General features: G+C 33.5%; 1 protein-coding gene across 1 annotated transcript in view; it reads left to right on the top strand.

Annotated features, from left to right (window-relative positions):
- Window positions 1–5756: 5756 nt before the first annotated feature.
- Window positions 5757–26200, top strand: part of Zbtb41 (zinc finger and BTB domain containing 41) — a 42242-nt gene continuing 21798 nt past the window's right edge. The window contains exons 1-7 of the mRNA XM_078022526.1: window positions 5757–5886; window positions 6515–7748; window positions 13180–13387; window positions 14093–14162; window positions 16148–16295; window positions 22227–22356; window positions 25482–25577. Coding sequence (XP_077878652.1) covers window positions 6632–7748; window positions 13180–13387; window positions 14093–14162; window positions 16148–16295; window positions 22227–22356; window positions 25482–25577 — 1769 coding nt within the window. The 5' untranslated portion in view covers window positions 5757–5886; window positions 6515–6631. The remainder of the gene's footprint in view (window positions 5887–6514; window positions 7749–13179; window positions 13388–14092; window positions 14163–16147; window positions 16296–22226; window positions 22357–25481; window positions 25578–26200) is intronic.

Genomic DNA, 26200 nt, shown 5'->3' with positions numbered 1-26200 from the left:
TTGAAGAAAATAAAATTTTACATCTCTCCACTACCTAGAAAGAAACTGTTAAAATTTTTATGTAGTGTTTTCCAGTCTTTACTCAGCTCAATTCTTTTCTGCAAATCTAACCATAAATATGAACAAAAACTACTCTTTTATTAACATATATATGTACATGTGAATAAAAGAATAGTTTTATTCACATATACATATATATTTCCAGGGATGTATCTCAGTGGTAGTGTGCTGCTTGCCTAACTTGCAAGAGGCCCTGGGTTTACTCCCCAGTACCACACATGAAGAAAAAGTCCTTTTTCACTTAAAAATGACCTCATAAGCACTTCAAATGTTATTGCAATCTCTTTGGACATATATTTTGAGATAAAATTCACAAATTATAAAGTTCTGCATTTTCAACCATGTAATTCAGTGAATTTCAGCATGCTTTCCATGTTAAATCAATATTCATATTTTGAAAATTCCTAATAAACAGAATTATACCATGTGTGGTCATGTATGTGTGTCTTACTTCATTCCGTCATACTTAGCATAGTGGTTAAGGTTTATCCATATTGTAGCATGTGCCAATACTTTATTCCTTTTTATTGAATAAAAATATTGGTTTTGGGGAAAGTAATAAAAGGACTAAAAATGTTTTATGGAGCAATATTCAAGGGAATGGATATATCAAATTTTGCTTATCAGTTCCATCAGCAGTGGAGATTTGGGTTGTTTCCACTTTTTGACTATTATGAATAATGCTGCTTCATTTGTGGACAAGTCTTCATGTGAACATGTGTGTTTAAATGTCTTGGAATATATGTACAAGTGGAATTTGCTGGGTGTTGTGGTAACTTATGTTTAACTTTTGAAGCAACTAACAGTTTTCCAAATGGCTGTGGCATTTAACTTTTCCACCAGCAATGTATGAGGACTAAATTGCAGATAAAAGAGGAGCTCAATATCAGCAAGAAACAGTACACTTTTGACTTCCCAGTAATGTTAAAGAAATATTTCCTATTTTCTGCTATTTAAAGTTTGTGTTTTATTATAGTACTTTTATGTCTTCAACATTTACATGGAAAACTTTGATCCCTTTGGAATTTATTTTGATGAATTGACAAGTTTGTATAAGAACTTACTTTTATTTCTGATACCAACTTTTTCTCCATTTCCATTTATTTGAAAGTTCATCTTTTGCCACAGATTTAAAATTTTATGTTTCTATGTTGTAAATTTGTCTGTGAATTTGGATTCATTTCTAGATTTTTCTATTTCTCTATTCTCTTTCATTGTATGCTTCTGTTCTTGTGTCTATATGACACCCCTTTTTTTAAAAAAAAAATGGTTTTACTTATTTAGGCCTCTCGTACACTACTCCACATGCATTTAATAATTTGATCAGTTATGACATGTGTATATCTTGGTAAAAACATCACACAATAAAAGTCATGAAAAAACATTTTCTTGTGCCCTTTTTTTGTGCCCCCATTCCTCACCAAGCAACCGATATGTTTTCTGTCATTATACCTTGGAGTGTCTCAAATTTTGATCATATATACTCATTTTGTCTTTTGCTCAGCATAGTTATTTTGAGACACATTTATTTGTTGCCTTTAATCATTAGTTTTTTTTATTGATGATAATTTTGTTATATAAACATTACTTGACATCCATTTATCTGTCTTTGGACATTTGAGTTGCTTCCAGTTTTTTACTGTTATAGCTACTGTGTGAACATTTATGTGTAAAGCTGTGTGTATATATGCTTTTACATCCTTTAGGTGGGATGGAACAACTGATGTTTTTGGAAATTACTAGACTATTACCCAAAGTGCTTGTACTATTTTGTATTTCCACAAGAAGTGCGTGAGTTTTTTGTTTTTTTTGTTTTTGGCTCATCCATGTCCTCATCAACACTTGGTATTGTGGCTGTATAATTTTAGGCAATCTTATATATAAAGGAAAATATAGAGACGTGTACTTTGTAAATATATATAAATGAAATGCCTAAATTTTCATTGAACATTGGTCTAGATACGGCTCTCAAGTTATGGTTTACATATAGTCAACAAGCAAATCAGACTTGAGTAGATTACTCTCTAGTCAAGTGGTGAACTCATCCTATTATTTGAATGCCTCCAGAGCAAAGTCTGAGGTTTTCCAAAGAAGTATTTCTCCCTGAGATTTAAACTTAGAAAGCTTGCCTGAGTTTTCAGCCAGGGGAATTCAGACTCAAGACTAGAATCTTATCTCTTGCTGAATTTACAGCCTATGGAGCCTATTTTATGATTTCGAATTTACCATCCCTCACAATCATGTGAGTCTATGCCTTTAAATAAATCATTCTCTCTTTATAAAAAAGTATAGCTGTATCATATTGTGGTTAATTTCCAACTCCATTAAGATACAAATTAAAAATTAAGAAAAAATCTTTCCATATGCTAGTTTAGTCCTTTTCCATAAAATGTCTGCACAAATATTTTGCCTACTTTATATAAATGTATATATAAATATATTTATACAATGTACATTCGTGCACATCTCTCTGTATAGTTCATCTTATTAATGTGAATTCATTTCATATTCTAGCTGTAAGCTCTTTGCCAGATACATATTTATCAAATGTCTTCTCACAGTCTGTGGATTCTCTTAATATTATCTTTTGAAAAGAATATTAATGAAGTCCAGCTTATTTGCTTTTAATTTATTCTTGTTGTATTTAAATAGATTTGGAGACAACTTTTTGATTTTTACAATAGGTAAATATATCATATTGTATGGTCTGAATGCCCCCTTCCCCCCAATTCATGTGTTGAAATTTCATTCCCATTGTAGTGGTATTAAGATGGGGCCTGAGAATGTAACCACCATTTAACCCAGCTATCCACTCCTTGGTTTATACCCAAGGGACTTAAAAATCAGCATATTATAGTGATGCAACCACACAATGTTTATAGAAGCTCAATTCACAATAGCTAGACTATGGAACCAGCCTAGCAGTCCCTCAATAGATGAATGGATAAAGAAAATGTAGTATATATACTCAGTGGAATATGACTCAGCTTTAAAGAAGAGTAAAGTTATGGAATTTGCCAGTAAATGGTTGGATTTGGGAATATCATGCTAAGCGAAATAAGTCAATCCCACAAAATCAAAGGCCGAATGTTTTCTCTAATATGTGGATGTTAATTCACAATAAGGCGGGGGGGGGAGCACTAGGGAAGAATGTGTTACCTTAGATTAGGTAGAGGGAAGGGATGGGAGGGAAGGGGAGGGGATGTGAGGATAGGAAAGACAGTAGAATGAAACAGACATTATTACCGTATGTATATATGTGACTACATGACCAATGTGATTCTGCAACATGTACACTCAGAAAAATGAGAAATTATATCCCATCTATGTATGATATATCAAAGTGTATAAATGCATTCTACTGTCATGTATAATGAAAACAAATTAAAAATTAAAAAAATGATATAGTGAATAAAATTATAAATCAGATGGTATAAAGTTGAAATTCTAAAAAAAGAAAATGGGGCCTGAAGCAAGGTACTTAGGCCCATTTTTGTCCTTCTACTATCTTCTACTTGAGGACAGTGCTCACCCCTTTTATGTCATGTGAGGATGTAAGAAAAAAGCCCTTACCAGACACTAAGTGCCAGTTCCTTGATCTTGACTTTCCAGACTGCAGAACTACAACAAATTTCTATTATTTATAAATTACTCAGTCAGTGGTATTTTATTATAGCAGAACAAGGTACTAAGGATATTTCTTTAGTTATTTAGGTTATTTCTCTAAGATGTGTTTTAGAAGTGTTGGTCAGAAAACAATTATCCTTAATGTATCAAATTTAGCCCATGGCTTGCTTTGTTATGGTTTCTGAGATAAAAATAATTATAAAAAATATTCTTGGTAGTAGATGTTCACAATACCTTTATTTTATTTAGTTTTTTTTGTTGTTGTTGTTTTTTTATGTGGTGCTGGGAATCGTACCCAGTGCCTCACACATGCTCGGCAAATACTCTACCATTGAGCCACAATCCCAGCCCAAGATAAAAATAATTTCTACTTTTTTAAAGGCTTGTGAAAATTCAGAAAAAAAGTGGGAGAAAAACTAAAATACTCCTATTAAAGAATTGTAAAGAATTGTGTATGGACGTTAAATATAATTTATTAAATTCATTTCCAGGTATTTCATATTTGTTCCAGGTATTTCATATTAAAAACATGTTTATAAGAAGTTTATTGAAAATATCACATTCCTGGTACAAGGTCATTGTTTTATGGATTTTCAATTGAATAAATGAAGGAAAACATTTTCATTATCAGAAATAAACTTCGGAATAAGTTTATTAAAGGATAAGACCATGACAGATCAGCAAAAGGAAGACACTGAAAGAAATTTTAGTATGCAAAGATTCCCTTTTTCTTGACCTCCTGCCTCTGGTCTCTGATCTCTCCCCACACTCTTGACAAAAACTTCTGGCACCTGAAGGATGTGGATATCCTGGCATTGTTTTTTTCTTTTTTTTCATTGCTGATGGATTAGTTAGGGTTTTCCAGGAAAACAGAAGAGGATGAAGAGATATAACTTATTTGAAGGCACTGATTCACACATGATTGTGTGAGAGAGAAAATTTAAAATCATAGGACAGGCCCCACAGGCTGGAAGTTCACCCAGATGAGATATCAGTCTTGAGTCTGAATTCTCCTGGGCTGAAAACCCAGGCAAGGTTTCTAAGTTGAATTCTTAGGGAAAATGGCTTCTTTGGCAAACCTGAATTTGCTCTTGAAGGCTTCAACTGGTATTACTAGAGGGTCATCTACTCCAGCGTACAGAATTGCCTGTTAACCACCATCTAAAATATAACTTCCGAACAACACCTAAAGGGTGTTTGACCAAAGGTTAGGCATTTCCTCACATCCTCTATGTAGGAGACTCCTCCACCTGTTCTTCCACAGAGGGTAGCCTTTTCAGCTTATATTTGATGGGTGGATAGGGGTTAAGAGTTGGGACCCCCATTTCATTTGGTCTTGGTCTTTTGTCTTGCATTATGTCTGCACAATCTCAAGGTCTGGGACTATACTAATCAAAAAGTGACCCTCAGACCAGCAATACCAGCCCACCTGGAGCTTTATTAAAAATGCAGAAATCTCAGGTGCTCCCTCAGAGCAAAGTTGTCCTTTGGGATTTTCCCCTTTTGTCTTCCTTTCTTTTCTAACCAGCTGTACACTTACATGTGCCTTTTTCTGTGGACAGGGGGAAAAAATAGTTTTTTAAAAACCGCAATCTTAGGAGTAACTGCATTTAAGTCTTGCCCTTTAAATCAGAAAAAAACCAAGCGAAGTCATTCTCGGTTTGTTAGACGTTTGCCAGCATGAGTGCTGGGACCGGCTTCCGGCGGTCGCCCTTTGGTTGGTTACAAACTATTAAACACACCAGTGAGAATAAAATACGTCGGTACTACTACGCCTCTGCCAATTTCTTCCTAAGTCCCTATCAAACCTCCAGTCTTCCATTCCCCTGCCGCAGCAAAGCTTGCAGGATTCAATCACGGGTGGCCACCCAGCCACCAAGAAAACCCGGAGTAACGGATCAGGGGAGTAACCAGTGTTCCCAAAGCGGCAGAGGAACCGACCGAGCATGCGTAAGGAAGGGTGCGCGCGCGTGCGCATTGGTTCGCGCAGGGGCGCGCGCCGTCGCTCTGGGCGGCTTGGAGGCTGCGCGCGCGGTTGACGTGTTCGGTGGTTTGGAGGCGGCGAGACTCCGGGAGGGGAAGGAGCAGCGGGGAGGGGGGTGAGGTGGGTGGCTGAACCCGGAAGTGGGTAGGCGCTGGAGCGAGCGCGCCCAGAGTGGAGTCAGCGGCTAGAGCCAGCGGGGGAGCCCTGGGTTCCCGGTAATGAATCTGTGGGGCGTTTGCCTAGGGATAGTGGGTGGGAAGGGTAACGGGTTTCTGGTAGGCGAGCGCATTCTCCACCTGGCCCCGGCCTTGAAAGGCTCTTTTGCTTATTTTAGTCGTCCCTGTGTTTGACCCCACTCTTCTTGCTCTGAGCCCCTTCTGGGGCCGTCTCCTGGCGGGTGGTTTTGGGAGAGGGACGCGTTAGGTCTGTGAATAGCTGTGCATTGCCCCGCATAAAAAAGCATGCTAATGGAAAGACTCGGATTTCGTGGCCGCGACGGCCTTATTGTCACTATTTCAGCGCCCCCAAAACATGACTGCAGCCCCCTTCAACCTCCATCGTCAAGGATCTTAGAACTCTCCCGCTTCTGTCCAGTTATTTCCACCCTGTTCGTAAATCAGGCCTGGAAGGTGTGCTCTGGCTTCCTTTAAAAATTATTCTTTTGTTGGCTGTCTTTTCTAACCTGGCCCTCCTTGTTCTCCGCCCTAAAATCTTAGCCACGAATGAATGTGAGTGTGACTTGATGGTAACTTAGTTATAATTTAGGAAGGAGCGGACAAATGCCTGTGACTGATTTAAGGTTGCTTTGCCTGGAGTTATTTTACATGATTCTTACTTTTGCAGACCATGAAACCCTCAGGCACCCCTGTCCAGAAGCTGTTGTCCAAGACAATCTAGTTTTCCTTTATGAATCTCTTAAGACACTTATGAAGTTTCTTGTTCTGAAATTGCTGTACTGCAATGAAGAAAAGGAGAAAGGTTACTTCAAATCTTGACGAGAAGATCCATCTTGGCTATAAAGATTCTTCGGAAGGAAATGTTGCAGTGGAATGTGACCAATTGACCTGTACTCACTCTACAGAGAGACCTACAACTGAAGCTCTGCACTGTTATCAGGAACTTCCTCCCTCTCCAGATCAGAGAAAGCTTTTGAGTTCTTTGCAGTATAATAAGAATTTGCTAAAGTATTTAAATGATGATAGACAGAAACAACCATCTTTCTGTGATTTACTTATCATAGTAGAAGGAAAAGAATTTAGTGCACATAAAGTAGTTGTTGCTGTTGGCAGTAGTTATTTTCATGCCTGTTTGAGCAAAAATCCAAGCACTGATGTTGTCACTCTGGATCACGTAACACATTCAGTTTTTCAGCATTTGCTTGAATTTCTTTACACATCAGAATTTTTTGTGTACAAATATGAAATACCTCTTGTTTTAGAGGCTGCAAAATTTTTGGACATTATAGATGCAGTAAAGCTGCTAAATAATGAAAATGTTGCCGCTTTTCAATCAGAGCTAACTGAAAAGTCATCACCAGAAGAAACACTAAATGAATTAACTGGAAGATTATCAAATAATCATCAGTGCAAATTCTGCAGTAGACATTTTTGTTACAAAAAGTCTTTAGAAAATCATTTGGCTAAAACTCATAGGTCCCTTTTGTTAGGGAAAAAACATGGGTTAAAAATGCTGGAGAGAAGTTTTTCTGCAAGAAGATCAAAAAGGAATCGGAAGTGCCCTGTTAAGTTTGATGATACCAGTGATGATGAACAAGAAAGTGGTGATGGGTCAGACAATTTGAATCAAGAAAGTTTTGATAAGGAAAAGTCAGATAAAAATGATTCTGAGGATCCTGGAAGTGAATATAATGCTGAAGAAGATGAACTAGAGGAGGAAATGTCAGATGAATACTCTGACATTGAAGAACAAAGTGAAAAAGATAATGAAGCAGAAGAGGAACCTGAGGCTGGTGATTCTGTAGGAAGCATTCACGAGGGGTTAACTCCAGTAGTCATTCAGAACAGTAACAAAAAAATATTGCAGTGTCCTAAATGTGATAAAACATTTGACCGAATAGGTAAGAAAACTTTTGTTTCTTATCACTTACTTTACATGGATATTTAAAGATAATAATTGGAAACTGAAGTTTGAAAATAAAGAGTGCTTAAGTAGGGAAGATAATTTTCTTTTCACTGTGTACTTTATCCTATTATTTTAAATTTGTTGTAATTCAGGAATCATGTTAAGTATTTATATTACCCTTTATTTTTTCTTTGTCATGTCCTAATAGGTAATAGATTATTAGTTCATGTATTTAATATGAAAGACTCCAGAGAATCAATGATTATCATGAACAGCTTTGATTTATATTCCAGTTTTGAAGATGAGTGCTAACTTGAGTCATTACAGAAAATATAATTGGATTATATTTAGTAATTTGTTTACTGTTTTCCCTTTGTACATGATGATAAATTATAAATATAGTCGCCTTTCTAGTGTTTTTTAGAATTAGAATGTTTTAAATTAGACTATAGTGAAGAATAAAATTATACTGTAATTGAATAACTTTGGATAGATAATTTAGGAAGTACCCTAGTTATTAATACTAATTATTATAAAAATGAATAAATCAAATTTTTCCCTTTTAAAAGAGTATGTAGGAAATGTGGTCCATAACCTGAGGTTTTGTGTCAGTGCATATTTAATTTTGAGATGTCAGATATTTGCTAGTAAAGCAATTTTGAAGAAGTCATATAAACTATTTAATGCATACTCTTTAATTGAAGTAGTTAAGCTATTTACGTGTAAATTGAAGTTATGAAATTGTGAAATATATTCTACCACACATAATGATAAGAACATAATGAATTTAATCTGAGTTTGTTTAATATGTTCCCAGGTGTATTATACTTTTGAATTATTATGTTATTGATATAGGTGGAAATTGATTTTATAAGGTATTAATCATTTGCTGTCAAAATATAGCTACAGCATACAGTAGGCATTAAAGTAGTAACTTTTTGCTTTTTATAATGCTTTTTGAATACATTATCTCTGAATCAGAATACTTTTGATAATCCAATTTGGCAATTATTTATTAATTTTTTATTGTGAAGCTGTATGCCAACATGAATAAAATAACTTCAATTGGAAGAGCTCATTACAAGACACTTGTTAAAGTCAGGCTAGATAATTGCTGTTGAGAATTAACAAAGTTAAAAGAACATATGTATTTAGGAAAGAACAGCTTTTTGGGGTTTATGTACCTGAGAACATTTCATCTTTCTAATGGATTCTGCATCTTTGACCTTTGTACCCTTAGCACATGCTTCCTGTATCTACTTTAATTGACCTAATTTCACTTGGAGATGAGTGAGCAAGGGTCAGTTAAAACATGCATTATAGATCCAGCACATAGATCTTAAATTGTCCCATCCAACACACTAGGCCTGTGAGATACTTTCTTAGAGAGGGATTCTGGATTGCAATACAACTTGGAAACTATATAATAATCTGCATTAATTCTGCAAAATTCTATAAACATAAGCTATGGTAATGTCTGACTGCCTGGGTTTTTTTGAATTCAAGTCTTGGGTGATTTACTTAACCTGTCTATGCTTTATTCTCATAAAGTGAGACAATGCTAATATGATGCTCATAGTACCTTCTTATTGGGGTTATAATGGGGATTAAATGAGATATTTCTAGGAAATCACTTAAACTATTGTACAAAATTTATGTATTCAAGGAATTCTGGCTGCTATTACATACTTACTGAGCCTCTAAACTACCAAACACAGATAAACCAATAGGAAATGATATATTCCCTGTCCTTAAGAACCTTAGAACGTGATGTGTACATGCAAAAAGACGATCATATGATAATAATTATTAAAAGATAATTTTATGAGGATAAATACAGAAGACTCAGGGAATCAGGAGTGGTTTCCAAAAGCGATGATATTTGAGCTAAGACTTAAGAAATAGGGAGAAATTTTGAAGGCAGAAGGATCAATGTGTAAAGGCATTAAGGGATGTTGATTCTGGAAATTGCTAAAGTTTGTCTGGTTTCAAGATGGGCAGGGAAGCCTAATAAAAATGATAGGAGATGAGGACTGGCAAGTAAGTGGAAGTCAAATTTTGAATGGCTTGTATTTGAATGGCAGATGAGTTTAGATTTTATCTGATGAAAAAAACTTGATGAAGAAAATGACAACCTTTAGTAGTTTTAGAAAGATGCTGACTTCAGTTTGGAAAAGAAAAGACTGAATGAGAAAGTTTGGGAGACAAGAAGGAGCATGTTGCCAAGCTCTGGCACACGCCTGTAAGCCCAGCAGCTCAGGAGGCTGAGGCAGGAGAATCATGAGTTGAAAGCCAGCCTCAGCAAAAGCAGCTCAATGAGACTCTGTCTCTAATTAAAATACAAAGTAGGGCTGAAAATGTAGCTCAGTGGTCAAGCGCCCCTCAATTCAATCCCAGTAACAAAAAAAAAGGGAGCATTTAGCAGAGGACTAGAAGCATCAGTGCTTGGACTAGATGAGGGCCTTGGGAATGAAAAGTGGATGAGGGTAGAGCAGAGTGATTTGCTGAATGTAGACAAAGTAGATTGGTGATGGGTAGAATAAAAAGAATATGTAGAAGATGTATCCTAAGTGTGTTACCATAGCATCCCCAAAATAGTTCAAGGGCTACCTTCCAGTCATCCTTTTCATATCACACTTATTCCTTTCATGGAATTTACAAATGTTTGTTGTTATTTTAAGCATTTCATTCAATTGTGAATCTGAAGCTTATGCATTTTATTCTTGGCTAGTATCCTTTATAATATATCCGGTCATTTTAAATTATGAGTTTTCAGTAAGCACTTGCTTTCTTGAACTAGGTTGAGAGGCTGATGCCTGGCTTTACATTGAACTTGTAAGAAGCCAGTTAAGCTTTCTTATCAGCTTCTAACTTGGAGTGGGTTTATGAGAGATGAAAAGCTCTGAAACCTGCTGGAACCATTAGCTCCACAGTATATAATTTTATAAATTGATTTCATTTCTTTGGATCTCTTATCTTTTCTGATATATTTAATAGTTGCTTGGAGTAAGACTGCTGATCCTGTTATGTCATTCCTTAGGCTACCAGCTGTCCTTTTCTCAGGGGATTTTCATGCAAATAAGAGTCCTTTGACCTCTTCCCTTATACTAAAATCCTAGTGGGTAAAAAAGCAAAAATAGCAAGATGACATATGAGGTGCAAGAGAAAATCTGGATAATTTATCTTTCCTAGACAGAACTCAAAATTTTCCTTGGATTAAACTCACAATATCTTCTAGAATATAAAAATAAATGTTTTTTAACACCCTCCCCCCTTTTTTAATTGAACGTGACTTTATAGTCCATCCTGACAAAGATTACACTTAGTTCTTAAAGAAGGGTTATAACAATGGCTTAATTCTCTAATGCCAAGTATTTTAATTACATAGTTTTTAGGATATGGTACGTGAATAGATTCAAGGTACAATTTAATGTTTAACAATATTTTATATTATATGTCTTACATATGTGTATGTATGTGTGTGTGTATATATATATATGTGTGTGTGTGTGTGTGTATAATGAACTAATTTGGTGATGCGTCTCTTTGCAAAAACTGCATGCAGATTCTGACAGTGATAATTTTGCATAACCCACATTATGCAATAAATTCTGAACACCAGGACAGATTTGTTCCTTGAAGTGACACTTTTTTAAGTTGAAACTTCAATAAATTTGAGTGAACATTTAGATTTTATACGTTATTGTTGAATACCCCCACACATAAATACATACACCCCTACCAATTGCTTTAAACATGAAATTTATTTGGAGACTTAACTTTTTCCCCCATTAGCCTCTAAAGATAAACTTAGATAAACCTCCTCTGAATCCATCATTTTCTCAGGGTTTTCTCTCATATTCAGAAATTCGAATTCATTAAGCTGTAATAGGTCCTGCAGTGATTATGTGCATAAACTTTGAATTAATAACTTAAGCATAGTGTTTTCACTATTGAGATTTTTAATGTCATGATGAATTATTTAAGTTTCTGTATTTTCATTAATCTCTTGTCTTTGCTGAATTTATTTAAAATATTTTCAAAAGATCATTAGATTTGTCTGTTTTGGCTATTTCAGTTTAATTTTCTATTTTCTTTTTCTTGCTTAAATCTTAAGTCTCCTGGTCTGTAGGAAAATGGAAGCTTTATAGTCAAAATAGTTTTTATTTTTAATTTGCCATTTTGAAAGTTTTAATATTTAGCTACATTAGGTTTAATTTTTTATTTGAAAACAAGAAAAAACTTCTTTAAATATAAGGAAAATGCTACTAATCTAATATAGCATCTATATTTTCATAGAAAATGAAGATTGGTGCAGTTTTTCTTATGAAGTTACTGTTCCTGTTCACTTGCTAATACAGATGAGATTTAAGCATTAGGAAGTTGATAAATTATCTTTCTGTTTTTTAAGAATCTGTACTAGACATGCACATTTAATCCCCATTTAAAAAATGTTCCCCCAAAACACATCATTAATCATTTAAATATCAGGTGTATATTCTTGATTTGTTTTACATACTTTCCCACAAGTTGGTATTTACATAATCTTAAAAGTCAGTTTAAGGGCTGGAGATATAGCTCAGTTTGGTAGAATGCTTGTCTTGCATACACAAGGCTCTAGGTTTAATCCCCAGCACCACAAAAACAAAACAAAAAAACCCATCAGTTTAAAAAAATGATATGTGAAAACTTTCATAGTCAAATAAAACTTTTTAAAAATTCCATATAGTGACTCCTGTCCTCGTCCAGCATTAGATCTGATCCCTTAAATACAGTAGGGGAAGTAGTGGAGATAGGATATTTATATGCATGTGTAGATGGGAGGGTATGCCCTAGAAATGGCAGAGAGAAAACCGAGTTACTAGATAGTGTTAGTAGTGGCAAGTGGAAAAAGCAAAGTCCTTTCAGTGCTGTCAGATGAAACCCTAGTTTGATCTATTATTATAGCACATACTCAAATCTGTTATAATTATTTATAACACATAATCATAATTACAGATTTATATTTGAGGTATACCTACTTGTCCATACTGTGACTAGCAATCCATATAATCCATATGATAATAATAAAAATAGATTGTTATAGTGCTTACTTTATACTAGAATGCTTTAAGTTTTATCTGTGTATTAATTCATTTACTTCTCACAGCCCCATGAAGTATTATTAACCTGGATACAAAAAGGTTAAATTTTTTCTGGCTTTCTTGAACACAGTAGGGGAAGTGGTAGATGTTGATTATTAATATGCATGTATAAACGGGAGGGTATGTTTTAGCAAAATGGCTGAGAATTATTTAAATTTCTGAAATTGAGGATTTGGGTGTATATTTAATTTTCCTTAATCATGACGCTTTATTCCACTGTCAGATTTCATTCACAATGTAGCAAATGTGCTCAATTTTATTTTAATTTCTCTCTTTTGGTAGGGAAATACGAAAGCCACACCCGTGTACACACAGGTGAGAAGCCCTTTGAGTGTGATATTTGTCACCAGCGTTATTCGACAAAGTCTAACCTAACTGTTCACAGAAAGAAGCACAGTAATGAAACAGAATTTCATAAGAAGGAGCACAAGTGCCCTTATTGTAATAAACTTCATGCAAGCAAGAAGACTTTAGCCAAGCATGTTAAGAGGCAAGTATTATCTTGCTTCTATTATATACAATAGGGTGCTTTCTAATGTAAGCATGTAGTAAACTAAAAATAGTCAACTAAAAATATCTATGAAAATGCTTATCTCTAATTCTTTCATTGCTTAATATTTTGCAGACTACAGATTAAGAAGAGCAAATATTAATTCATCATGTTTTTTGTTTATGGTATTGAGATAATTTTTTTTTGATGTTGAAACAGGAATATAGTCTGTAACAGGTTTTAAGGTAGAGCATTTGATTATGTTGTTTTCTGTTTTGGGGTTGGATAAGAATGTCTTCAGAAATATGTGGTTTTAGAATTATAAGAATTTGCTTTACATATTTAATGTGTGAAAGATAGTAAGAAAATATTTAATATTATATTGCATATTAGCTCTAAAAATAAATTTACTGAAATGTGGAGTAAAAAAGTATAATCAGTTACTTTGCAGGTTATTTATAAATTGCTAGGGTTCCTGAATATTTTTAAAATATGGCTAAATTTTTTTTTATTTCTGCATAAACTGAGGTTTAAGAATAACTTTGTTAAAAATCATGATGATAATCTATATTCTTACCAGAGATGCCTATCACTTTAAGAAAAAAATCAGTGCCTGATTCTTGTAATTACAGTTAGTGGATTTATATGTTATATTGACTTAACTAGTATCATCTTTTCCTAATAATTTTTATTTTTCTTTGGTAGATTTCATCCTGAAAATGCACAAGAATTTATTTCCATCAAGAAGACTAAGAGTGAAAGTTGGAAATGTGATGTAAGGGTTTTTAATTTGTATTAGAAATACAAAGTAAATATAACGTTGCCTTTTGGGAAAGAAAGGTGATTAGGTTTTTTTGTTTGTTTGTTTTACAATGCTGAGAATCAAACCCAGGTCCTTGGGTGTGGGGGAGTTGCTCATGCTAGGCTAGATTTTAAAGTAACATAACTGAACTTATTCCACTTTTAGTATCTTTCTTTTTTGTAAAAGTAGTCTAGTGGTTTTTTTTTTTTTTTTTTAAAGAGGAGAGTGGGGGGGGGAATTTTTCCAACATTTATTTTCTAGTTCTCGGCGGACACAACATCTTTGTTGGTATGTGGTGCTGAGGGTCGAACCCGGGCCGCACGCACGCCGGGCGAGCCCACTACCGCTTGAGCCACATCCCCAGCCCCAGTCTAGTGGTTTTTATAAATTAATCCTGATGAGTTAGTTTTGGGTGGTAGATCTGATTAGAAATCCTAGTTTTTATTGATACTGAAATCACTATACCAGGTATTTACAGTTGGGTATATCATCTATGACATTATTTTTGCAGAGTTATTATTATTATTATTATTTTTGAAGTGTTAGAGTTGCTTCCCCCTGACTCCCACCCGTTTGTGGTTATCTGTTGCTGCATAATAAACCACCTTAAAAATTTAGTGTGCTTAAAACAACTATTTTGTTGTATCTTACCTTTTTGTGGGGCAGGAATCCAAATTTGGGGCAGAGCTTTGCTAGGTAATTCTTCTGTTTTACATGGTATCATTTGAAGTCATTCAGTTGTTTTTAGGTGATTGTTTTTAGATGGTGATTGGACTGGTTTGGTTTGGGGCCATTTCCAAAGTGACTCAATCACCTGGTTGGCAGCTTGGTGTTTTCTGACAACTAGGATTTCAGTAGGAATGCACCAATAACCTAGAGCCTCCTCTTCTTTTTCATTAGATTACATCAACTTCCTTCTTGTATAGTATTTGGGTTCTAAGACTGATTATACTGTGTGTTTTGAGAAGCCTAGTAAGAACTACAAAGTTAGAGCCTAGCCTCAGAAGTCACATATCATAACTTCCACAACAGAAATCATCATTCAAGGAGTCATACAAGCAGGGCAAATTTAAGGGGAGGGGAATTAGACTTCATTTTTTAGTGGCAAGGAATTTGTAGGAAAATTTATTCTGTTATACTCCTGAAATATTTTTTGAGTATTTAGATGACTATGTTAATATGTTGTATTGTTATTTTTTCTTCTTTATAACAAGGATTCAATTTATATACATAGCAAAATTCTCAGTATTCTCAGCATTTCTCTGATTTCTATTTCTAGAAATTGAATTTTGTTATTCGAATCTACATAAGATGATATCTTCCCCTTACTAAGTTCATCATCTGTGTCTATAAAATGATGATATTGATAATTATGTCTACTTCATAGGATTATTGTGAAAATTAAATATATTTTGTGAATTAGCCTTGTGCTTTATGTTACATGTTGTTGCAACAGCCTCTCTTTCTCTTTTTTTCTATTTCTGATATATGTTACATTTCTTTAAGAGTTGTGTTTCTTTCTGATCACTTCAAGAGAAAAATTTTGAAATTATTTTTCTGTGATTTCTTGTTCATTTTTCAAATCAAATATATGGCAGCAGTGATAAAACTTTTTTATTCCCGATACATAAATTGTTTAAACTATATATTGAAATTAAGAATTAAAATATATGTTGAATTAAGAAATTACTGTCTAGAATTAAGTAAAATTATTTTATAGCTCTATTAAACATATAAGGAGTTGAAACTCAGTTAGCTTTATAGCTGATACAAAATCATTCCTTGGAGTAATTCCTCCAAAGTTTTTTTCCTTCACATAATTTGATTGTACTTTTGGTAAGTTTTCTGTTTGTAGAAATTTCTTACTTGAAAATATATATATTTATATTTTTCTCATTATGACCTTGTATTTTAGTTTTTAATTAAGGTTTCCTTGCACTTTATATACATTCATTTAGATTTGTAAGAAATCTTTTACAAGAAGGCCACATTTGGAAGAACATATGATTTTACATTCTCAAGATAAACCTTTTAAGTGTACCTATTGTGAAGAACATTTTAAATCAAGGTTTGCACGGTTGAAGCATCAGGAAAAGTTCCATCTGGGTAAGGAAGTTAATTTTTTTTAAAGCCCCCATGGCAATTATTGATTATTATTACATCATGTTGGAGGGGACTATTGAAGTACTCTTTTTTCTTCTAAAAGTGCCTATTTTTTAAAAGTAATTATTTCCCATTATGCCCCCTGCCACCACATATGCATAACATCCCCGTTATTATCATTGCCCAACAAAGTAGTATATTTGTATAATTTATGAACATCCAAGTTTTGGTAGTTATGAAAAAAGTTGCTATGAATATCTGTGTGTAAATTTTTGTGTGGACATAAGTTTTCACTTCTTTTGGGTAAATCCCTAGCAGCATAAGTACTGTATTGAATGGTAAGATTAGACTTGGTTTGTAAGGAACCACCATCATCTCTCTTCCCAAGTGGCTGTATCATTGTACATTTCCACTAGCCATGAAAGAATTCCTGTTGCTTCACATCCTTGGCATCTGTTAGTCAGCTTTTCATCGTTGTGACAAAATATCTGGGGGAAAAAAAAGACCCAAAGAAGGAAAATGTTATTTTGGCTTATGGTTTCAAAGGTTTTAGCCCATTTTCAGCTGGCTCCATTGTTTTAGGCCTGTGGTGAGGCAGTACATGATGGTGGAAGGGCATGGTAGAGCAAAGCTGCTTACCTCATATCGATTGGGAAACAGAGAGAGGAAGGGACTGAGGACAAGATATATCCTTCCAGGGCATACCCCTATTGACGTGTTTCCCCCAATGAGGGACCACCTATAGTTTCCACTACCTTCCCAAAATGCCATCAGATTAGGAATCCTTTCATGGGTTCATCCATTGAATTATGATCCAATCATATTCCAAAACCCCAATGCTAAACACTGCTGTACTGGGACCAAGCTTTCTTTTTTTTTTTTGATTTTTTTTTTTATTGGTTGTTCACAACATTAAAAAGCTCTTGACATATCATATTTCATACATTAGATTCAAGTGGGTTATGAACTCCCAATTTTTACCCCAAATACAGATTGCAGAATCACATCGGTTACACATCCACAATTTTACATAATGCCCTATTAATAACTGTTGTATTCTGCTACCTTTCCTATCCTCTACTATCCGTACATGAGCCTCTGGAGGACTTTCTAAATGGTAACTATAACAACAAAATTTAGTATTGTCAGTATTCTGAATTATGACCATTGTAATAGGTGTTTAGTGGTATCTCATTGTTTTAATTTATGTTCCTAATTACTTATGATGTAAAGCATCTTTTTATGTTTATTTGCTATTTGTGTATACCTTTGGTGTGATGGATGTCTACTAGATCTTTGGCCCGATTTTAAAAAAAATTTTTAAGTTGTAGATGATATTTTTATGTGGTGCCTTACATGTGCTGGGTAAGCACTCTACCACAGAGTCACATCTCTGGCCCTTTGGTCTAGTTTTTGATTGGGTCCTTTATTTTATTTATTGTTGAGTTTTGAGAGTTCTTTGTATATTTTGGGTAATATATATAGCCCTTTATGAAATATTTCTTTTAAAGTATTTCCTCCCAATCTGTGGCTTGTCTTCATTATCTTAACAGTATCTGTCACAGAAGAAATTTTTTATTTTAATAAATCCAGCTTATCAATACTTTGGTGGATTTGCCTTTGGTGTCATGTCTAAAAGCCATTGTCAAACCCACAGTCATCTAGGTTTTTGCCACTATGTCTTAGAATTTTTATAGTTTTACATCTTACATTTAGGTCTGTGATTCATTTCAAGTTCATGTTTGCAAAGACTCTAAGGCTTATGTCTAGACTAATTTAAAAAAAATTTGCATATGGTAACCAGTTTTCTCAGTTGTGTAGCATTCATTTATTTGTCATATCAGTTGATCATATTTATGTGACTCTGGGCTCTTTTATGTTCTGTTTGTGTAATTGTCTTTTCATCTGCCAATACCATACTCCCTTGACTTTATAGTTAAGTCTTGAAGTAAGTTTTCTAACTTTGTTCTTCTCCTTCTATATGGTGTTGGCTATTCTGGATTTCTTTTTCCCTCTACATATATAAACAGGAGAATTTGTTGATACTTAAAGAATAATTTGCTGGGTTTTGATTGGGATTGCATTAATTCTTGGGTCAAATGGTGAAGAACTGGCATCCTCACAATATCAAGTCTTCTTGTCGTCGATCATGGACTATATCTCCATTTATTTAGTTGTTCTTTGATTTTTTACATCATAAATCATGTAGATGTCTACTCATTTTGTTAGATTTTTTTACCTGTTTCATTTGGGGAGACTGTTGAATCACTATTAGTGAACTTTGGATATTAAATTAATGAAAGAAAGTTATACTGATTTGGAGGAGTACTGTATATGCTGCAGTTCCCACACATTAGTAAGTGTGATGGTTTTTATTTTGGTAGCAAATGTGTTCAAGGTCATAAACAACTTTGTGGGTTTTTTTGTACCATGGATTGTACCCAGCCACTGAGCCACATCCCTAGCCCTTTTATTTTTTATTTTGAAACAGGGTCTCATTAAGTTGCTTAGGGCCTCACCAATTTGCTCAAATTGTCTTTGATCCCCCAGCTTCAACCTCCCGAGCTGCTGAATTACAGTTACATGCCACTGTGCCTGGCAATAATTCATTCTTTGATTATTGAATAGGTTGAGGTGAAGCATTTTTATTATATAAAACACTCATTTTTCAAGGATTAGTGTAAACTTAGCATATGTGAAATGAAATACTGTACTTGATGAATTTTTTTTTGCCTTATGCCATGGCCAAGGTAGAGACCATGGTCTAGATGGTGGTTTAGTTTGATAAATTTTTGACAGTTAATCCCAAAAACAAATTATTGTCATCCCAGGGGGAGGCCTTTATCCTATCCTATTCAATGTTTTTACTAACATAAGTAAGAATTCTTTACAGTAAATAAAAACAATGCAGGTAAATAATTTTACACATGACATAAAGCTGGCAGGGGTACTTAATATACCTAAAAATAAAAATATATTAAAAAATAAAGCTGGTTGTAGTGGCACATAACTGTAATCCCAACTACTCAAGAGACTGAGGTAGGAGGATTGCAAGTTCAAGTTCAGCCTAGGCAATTTAGTATGATATCCTGTATTTTTCAAAATAATTTTTTTTTTTTAAAAAAAAGGGCTGGGATATAATTCAGTGCCACAGTACTTGTCTGGCATGTACAAGGTCTGATACTGAAAAGAAAAAATTCTGGATGTTATGAAATAGGTCAAAACAAATAAGATTAGGAATAAATACAAAATGGTAGACTCATGGGAATGATCTTTTACTCATTGAGTCTTGAAAAAACATAACGTGGTGGTACATGATCCAAATTCCTCATATTATAGATGGGCTTAATAGCAAAGGCTTTTTAGGCAAAGGCACAATGTAAACAAATAGACTGACAAAAGTCAGTATAGTGTTAAACTATGTTAATAAATGTGTTTTTCAGAATTAGGATATTAATAGTATAAATGGTTTTGGATATTGACAAATATAGAGAAGGGTAGTTTTGATATAGGATCTTAAAGTCATGTCATTAAAAAAACTGTTGAAGTACCTGAAATATTTTATCTTGAGAAAGAGAATCTTCCTCTCTCTTCAGATACTTTCAAGGGTATATCATACAATAAGGCATACTTAATCTTTGTGATTCTAGTACACAGAGCTAGTTTATACAGAATTCTTTTTCTATCCTAACCCTCTCCAAGTTGCCTTTGCTAAATTATTCTTTAATAGTATTTCAGCTGAGAAATTCTAAGGAATCATCATATGGAAATAGTTTTTGTAGTTACTAAATCTGTAGTTGGAGACATGTTCATAATTGGAAGTTGTATGTGAAAAACTCTTTTAGACTTTAGTACCAGGAAAAATAGTTTTCTCTGGGTTTTGTTTCTTTTTGAAATGAAAAACAATTATTAATATTTTTTTGTAGAAACATCCTAGCAAAACATAGTAAATTGTATAACCAAGTATTTGTTTCTGCCTCTTTTTCCTGTTCCTGATTATTACAACATTTATTAAATAAATGACTTAGTAAGTAAGTAAACATTTTAAGTACTTTGGGTGGAAATTCTAAGATACAAGTTTAGTTTTACTACCAATTATTTATTAAGTATTAGAACTTACAAATTAAAGTAATTGTTTTGTGATAATTACTTTCCCATCAATGAAAGCATCCTAGTACATAAGCATATGTCAAACTGGGCAGATGTTAATGTTGTTTACAGAAATTCCTATAAAGGGATTGAACTAGAAAAGTTTTCAGGGTTATTGAAAAGTTATTTTTTTTTCTTTTTCTTTCTTTTTTTCTTTTTTAGTTGTTGATAGACCTTTATTTTATTTTTTTATACATGGTGCTGAGGATCGAACTCAGTGCCTCACACATGCCAGGCAAGTGAGCCACAGCTCCAACCCAAAAGGTTATTTTTCTATCATGTTTCAGCATATATTTAGGAGAGGTATTCCAGTTTACGAAGTAGTAAGGTTTAGCTAACCTGCTAACTAAAGTTCACTGTGAAAAATATCCAAGGGAAGTACATTGTAATAAATTTTTATTGAATAATTGCTAAATATATGATTAACTTTGTGTTAGAATCTGGGTATATTATCCCTTCCAAATTAAATTACAATAAAATGGATAGCCAAACAATTAAATTAATCACTATGTTATAACACTGTGCTCAAACAAATATTTTACATATGGTTAGTTAGTTCATATGATTTTTTTAGAGAGAGAGAGAATTTTAATATTTATTTTTTTTTAGTTCTCAGTGGACACAACATCTTTGTTTGTATGTGGTGCTGAGGATCGAACCTGGGCCACATGCATGCCAGGCGAGCGCGCTACGACTTGAGCCACATCCCCAGCCCCAGTTCATATGATTTTTAATAAGAGTTGACATTCATTAGGAGAAAAATGTTAACCCATTTTGTCCCAAGATTTCAATTTTATAGGTGTAGGACACCTATAAAAATTTAAACTTATCAACGAATATACCACTTAAGGTAACTTTGAAATAATATTTGAGTAATATGTTCATAGAATTGAAAACTTGGGACTTAAGGGGTAATAGGCGTGGCATGATGTGGAATTGAAGTACCAGATTTCAAAGCCAATATGCAGCTTTCTTGAGTTGTAACTCTTGTGTTTCTTTTCACATTCTTTTAAAAAATACTTTATTTTAGTTGTAGTTGAACATAATACCTTTATTTTATTTTTATGTAGTGCTGAGGATCGAACCCAGTGCCCTGCATGTGCTAGGTGAGCGCTCTACTGCTGAGCCACAACCCCAGTCCCCCTTTTTCACATTCTTTATCTTCCTTTGAACTTGCCATTGAGTGGAACTTATTCTCTCCAGTTGTATATTTGATAAAATCATGGTGAAATTCAGAATCCAGCAAAGGTCAATATTACTATGGCAAATTTGGGTTTAATTTTGTAGGACTAAATAGAAATGTACCACAATATTTTAAGTCTACTTAGTATCACTAAAAACTTGTTATTAGGAACAGCAATGTATTTCCAAATTGTGAACCCTCCAAAAAAAAAAAAAGTTTTTTATCTTTTCAGAGTTTTTGTTACCTACTTTTCACAGATATTTAGTAGGTGGCATTTTCATTTGGTTCAGCTTGATTTCAAATTAGGAATTAGGAACTGGCCATTTTAATTTATTAATACATTAGTTCATTCAGCATTAATTATGTCTATTACTTAACAAATCCTTACTTGATTCTAGGACTGTGGAAATGATTGTCACTTGCTTTCTAGGAATAACAATCTAAAAAAGAAGAAGAAAAAAACTATGAACCAATAAGTGTAACATATTATAACATATGCACTGATAGTGGTAGGCATAAATGTATAACACACCTACTAAATTTAACTTAGTATCTCTCTTTGAATGCATACTATTCTTTCTTTTTCTTTCTTTTTTTTTAAGGTCCTTTTCCATGTGATATATGTGGACGTCAGTTCAATGACACTGGAAATTTGAAACGCCACATAGAATGTACTCATGGTGGAAAAAGAAAATGGACTTGCTTTATTTGTGGAAAATCAGTACGAGAAAGGTGAAGATTTATCTGCATACACAGACAAATTTTAGCACTTTTATGTAAAAAATAATTATTATGAATTTGGCTTATGAAGTGTAGAGTAACTCAAGACACAAAATACCTGAATACTGCTTTAGTTTAAAATATAAAGAAAAAAGAAGAAATTATATGAAATATTGTAGCTAATGATTTGGAGCTAGGATTTGTAGGTTTAGATGATTGATTTAACTTAACATTTCATTTGTTTCTGAAATCCCACTAAAATATATTAAAGGCATTATGTTTGCTTTTTAAAGACATTAAGCTACAAAGAGAAGAGAAAGATAATATGGCAACTCAGGTTTGAAAGCTATATAGCAGGTGAATCACTTGTAACTGACTTAGTACATCTAAGAAAAGACAAATCCCAAAGGACCAAGGGAAATGGAAAAAGCCTAGTTTGTCACAGAATCCACACAAGGTATAGGAACTAGCAGTATTGAGTACCACTGGAACTCTAGTGAAGGAGAGACAGATCAAAAGCACTAGAGTAAATACTTTGAAAATTTTTGAAGTTAGATCATTAGATTCTTTTCCATAGATCCAATGTGCCATTTCTGCTGGGCATCAGCCCTTTTCCCAAAAGAGGATTGCAGGACTAGAATATGCCACAATGTTATATGATTAAATGCCTTGTGAATGTTGAAAGGAGTAAGCCCTAGGGATTCTTCTGCTAATATCTTGTCCCTATCACTGAATCATGAGCAGATAGTCAAAGATTATAAGATGTAGAGGAAAACCTTTAACATGGAAAATAGATTACAGCACAAACAGGGGGTGGGAAAAGGACTGTAAGGAAACAGATTATGAAGAAAGAAGAAAACATTTTTTTTAAGTAAACAATTACTAATTGTTTCCCTAGTTGAAGATTCAGAATCCATTATATAAGGGTAGGATACTGTAGGAAAGGATCACTTAATAAATCTCCTAGAAATTCAAAGCACGATGGCCACAGTATAGATATCAATTGGAGAGCTAAAGGATAAATAGTGAAGGAAAAAAGGTACAAAAATATAAAAAATAAAGATGAGAACATTAGAGGATCAGGGAAATCTAGCATCTGAATAGGAATTTCAGAAAGAATAGAAATAACATGGAGGGCTGGAAATTTATTTTTAATAATGCAAGATTATATCCTGAACTCAAGAATATCAATTGCCAGATAGAAATGACCCAGCAGATGCTTAGGTCATTAGATGAAAATGTACATCACTGATATTTCAGAGCACCAGAGACAAAGAGAAACTTTTTATATGCTTTTCGTTGGGTAGGGTCACTACATTGAATAGAATTACTTGGACTTTTCTCAATAGCAACACTAGAAGTAAGATGATGTAATAGTACTTTGAAAATTTGGAAAAAAAAATAATCCCAACCTACAGTTCTTAAAAGAAAACATTTGCATCTGAGAATAGAATTTGACACGTTTTCATGGTGTTAAAAAATAGCTTTTAATGTCCTATTTCTCATGAACTAATACAGAGTGTGTACTACCAACATGCAAGAATAATCTCACAAAGGGGAAGACAAGGGCTACAGGAAAACAAAGTTCTAACATAGGAGACAAGCAAAGGGCATTGACAGGAGGATAGTACATGAAAATACCAAAATGTCAGATATGTAACATATGCAATGTGTAGTCCATATTGGTATTAGTGTGGTCTAAGACTCGTTGAGGGTTGTCATTGGTTAGATTACTTGCTAGCATTTTTATCTTTTAACTAAGAGAACAGAATACTAGAGGAGGTCTGGTTTCTTGCCTCTATTCACTCTCTTTAGAACTTCTGTATGCTAATGTTAATTAAGGATATTTAATTTCTTCCACAGAAATGTTATTTTGGGGCTATCCTCAGAATAAAACAACAACAAAAAGGGAATAATTATTTCTGAGGAGGGAGTAAAAAATGAGATTAAGGAGAAGCTTTAAGTCTTAATCTGCACATGTACTTAATGCTATTTTAAACAGTACATATAAATTTTATACACTCTTCAGGATGTGAAAGTTTCATAGTCTAAAGCAGTGAGAAATGTCATTTTCTTAAAACAATAGATGGATATGATGGAGGTATAGTAAAATCATTATAGTACATTATATAAAATCATTTATAGATAGAAAAAATATAGACTATTGTTTGGGCATAAATTAATTTTTCTATTAATAGTATTTCTGTAAAAATAAAAAGTAAGCCAAAAGAAAAACAAAGATAATTCTTCTATCTTTTTACTATAACTACTTAGAAGGTAGGGGGTCTGGTTATTTTGGGGGGTATTTTCCTCAGTGCTGGAACTGTTACTTGTCAAGTGTTGGTGGTCCTTGTAGAAGTGCACCATCTGCTGGTGGAGCTTGACTTTCATTTCATATTAAGCCTTTTAATGAGACTGAAATTAAAAAAAGAACTACTATTGACAGCTAAAAGCCTGCAAGTCTCAGTTGCTTTTCATTTCCTTTCCTCTTGTAAATAACATGTCCATGTTTACTTAGCACATTAGTATGTGGGAAAATTCTGAATGTTAGAATTTCAGGGACTGCTGGTTGTGGTTTACTTGGAGCTGTAATGGTTACACTAGCCCATCCAGGTCAGTGGGACTGGAAGACTTAGGAAGAGCAAAAATTATATCCTTTATATAGGTTCCTTTTATACATCACCACCTGAAAGTCAGTAACACCTGTATTGTTTTCTTTGCCTTAAAACATCTAACAAGTAATGAGCACACATTTGGAAGGAAAAACTGATAAACTGAATTCCTTAAATATTTTCTACCTTCTGTACTAAAATCCACATAAGTTTTACCCAATTCAGTAGTGATAATTGAGCATTTTTTATTTACACTTCTTCAAAGTGTGCTTAAGTTGTATAGTTAAATCTGTAAGCAACCAACAACAAAGAATGCCACAATCAGTGTTTTTAATTTATTTTTAATGAGAAAGACATAACAAGCATATTTGTATACTGCTGTTCAGTAGAGAGTAAAAATATTGTAGGAAAAAGAATTGCTATAATATCTCTGGCTTTGTATACCATTCTATTAATCTTTCTGGAAATTTGTAGTATATACATGGGTATATAATAAAACTTTAAATTTATGTATTTTTAACACAGAACTACTTTGAAAGAACATTTGAGAATCCATAGTGGAGAAAAGCCTCATCTTTGTAGTATTTGTGGACAAAGTTTTCGTCATGGAAGCTCATACAGGTAAGTAAAGCTATTTTTCCCTATGTGAGGTAAGATACAATTACATCTCCATTTTATTTATTTCTTATTATGTTTTTTGTTGAATATTTCTAAACATATGTAAAATTGTATAAAAAGCTTTCTGTTCTCTACAATTTTTAATATTTATTTGCATTTTAAAGGATTTATAAAGAATATTATTAAATGTTTCCTCATTGCCAAATTTACTAAAGGTTTTACTAAGTTATTATTTTAATATTTATTTATTTTTCCTTGAATGAGAATTTATTTGGAACCTTTTTGTTTCAAATTTGGTGTTGTTTGTTTGTTTGTTTGTTTGTTTTTAATTTTTTATTTTTTTTATTGGTTGTTCACAACATTACAGAGCTCTTGATGTTTGTTTGTTTTTGCTTATGTTTTTGTTTGCAGTACTAAGGATCCAATCCAGGGCCTTGAGCATGCTAGGCAAATGCTATATCATTGAGTTACATTCCCAGCTCTATTTCTTCATTCTTCATTATACAAGAATATCTTTAGTATAAAAACATGGCAAGTTTAAAACTCTAGAATTCTCAATTTTATGAATGAATCTCTGACCACATTTGAAGTTTATGAAAATGTTTTTCTAGATATATAACTGCTTT

The sequence above is a fragment of the Ictidomys tridecemlineatus genome, chromosome 10 (genome assembly GCF_052094955.1).
Source record: "Ictidomys tridecemlineatus isolate mIctTri1 chromosome 10, mIctTri1.hap1, whole genome shotgun sequence".
Lineage (NCBI taxonomy): Eukaryota > Metazoa > Chordata > Mammalia > Rodentia > Sciuridae > Ictidomys > Ictidomys tridecemlineatus.
Note: the sequence above shows the minus strand (reverse complement) of the source record. Positions and strands in the feature narration are given on the sequence as shown.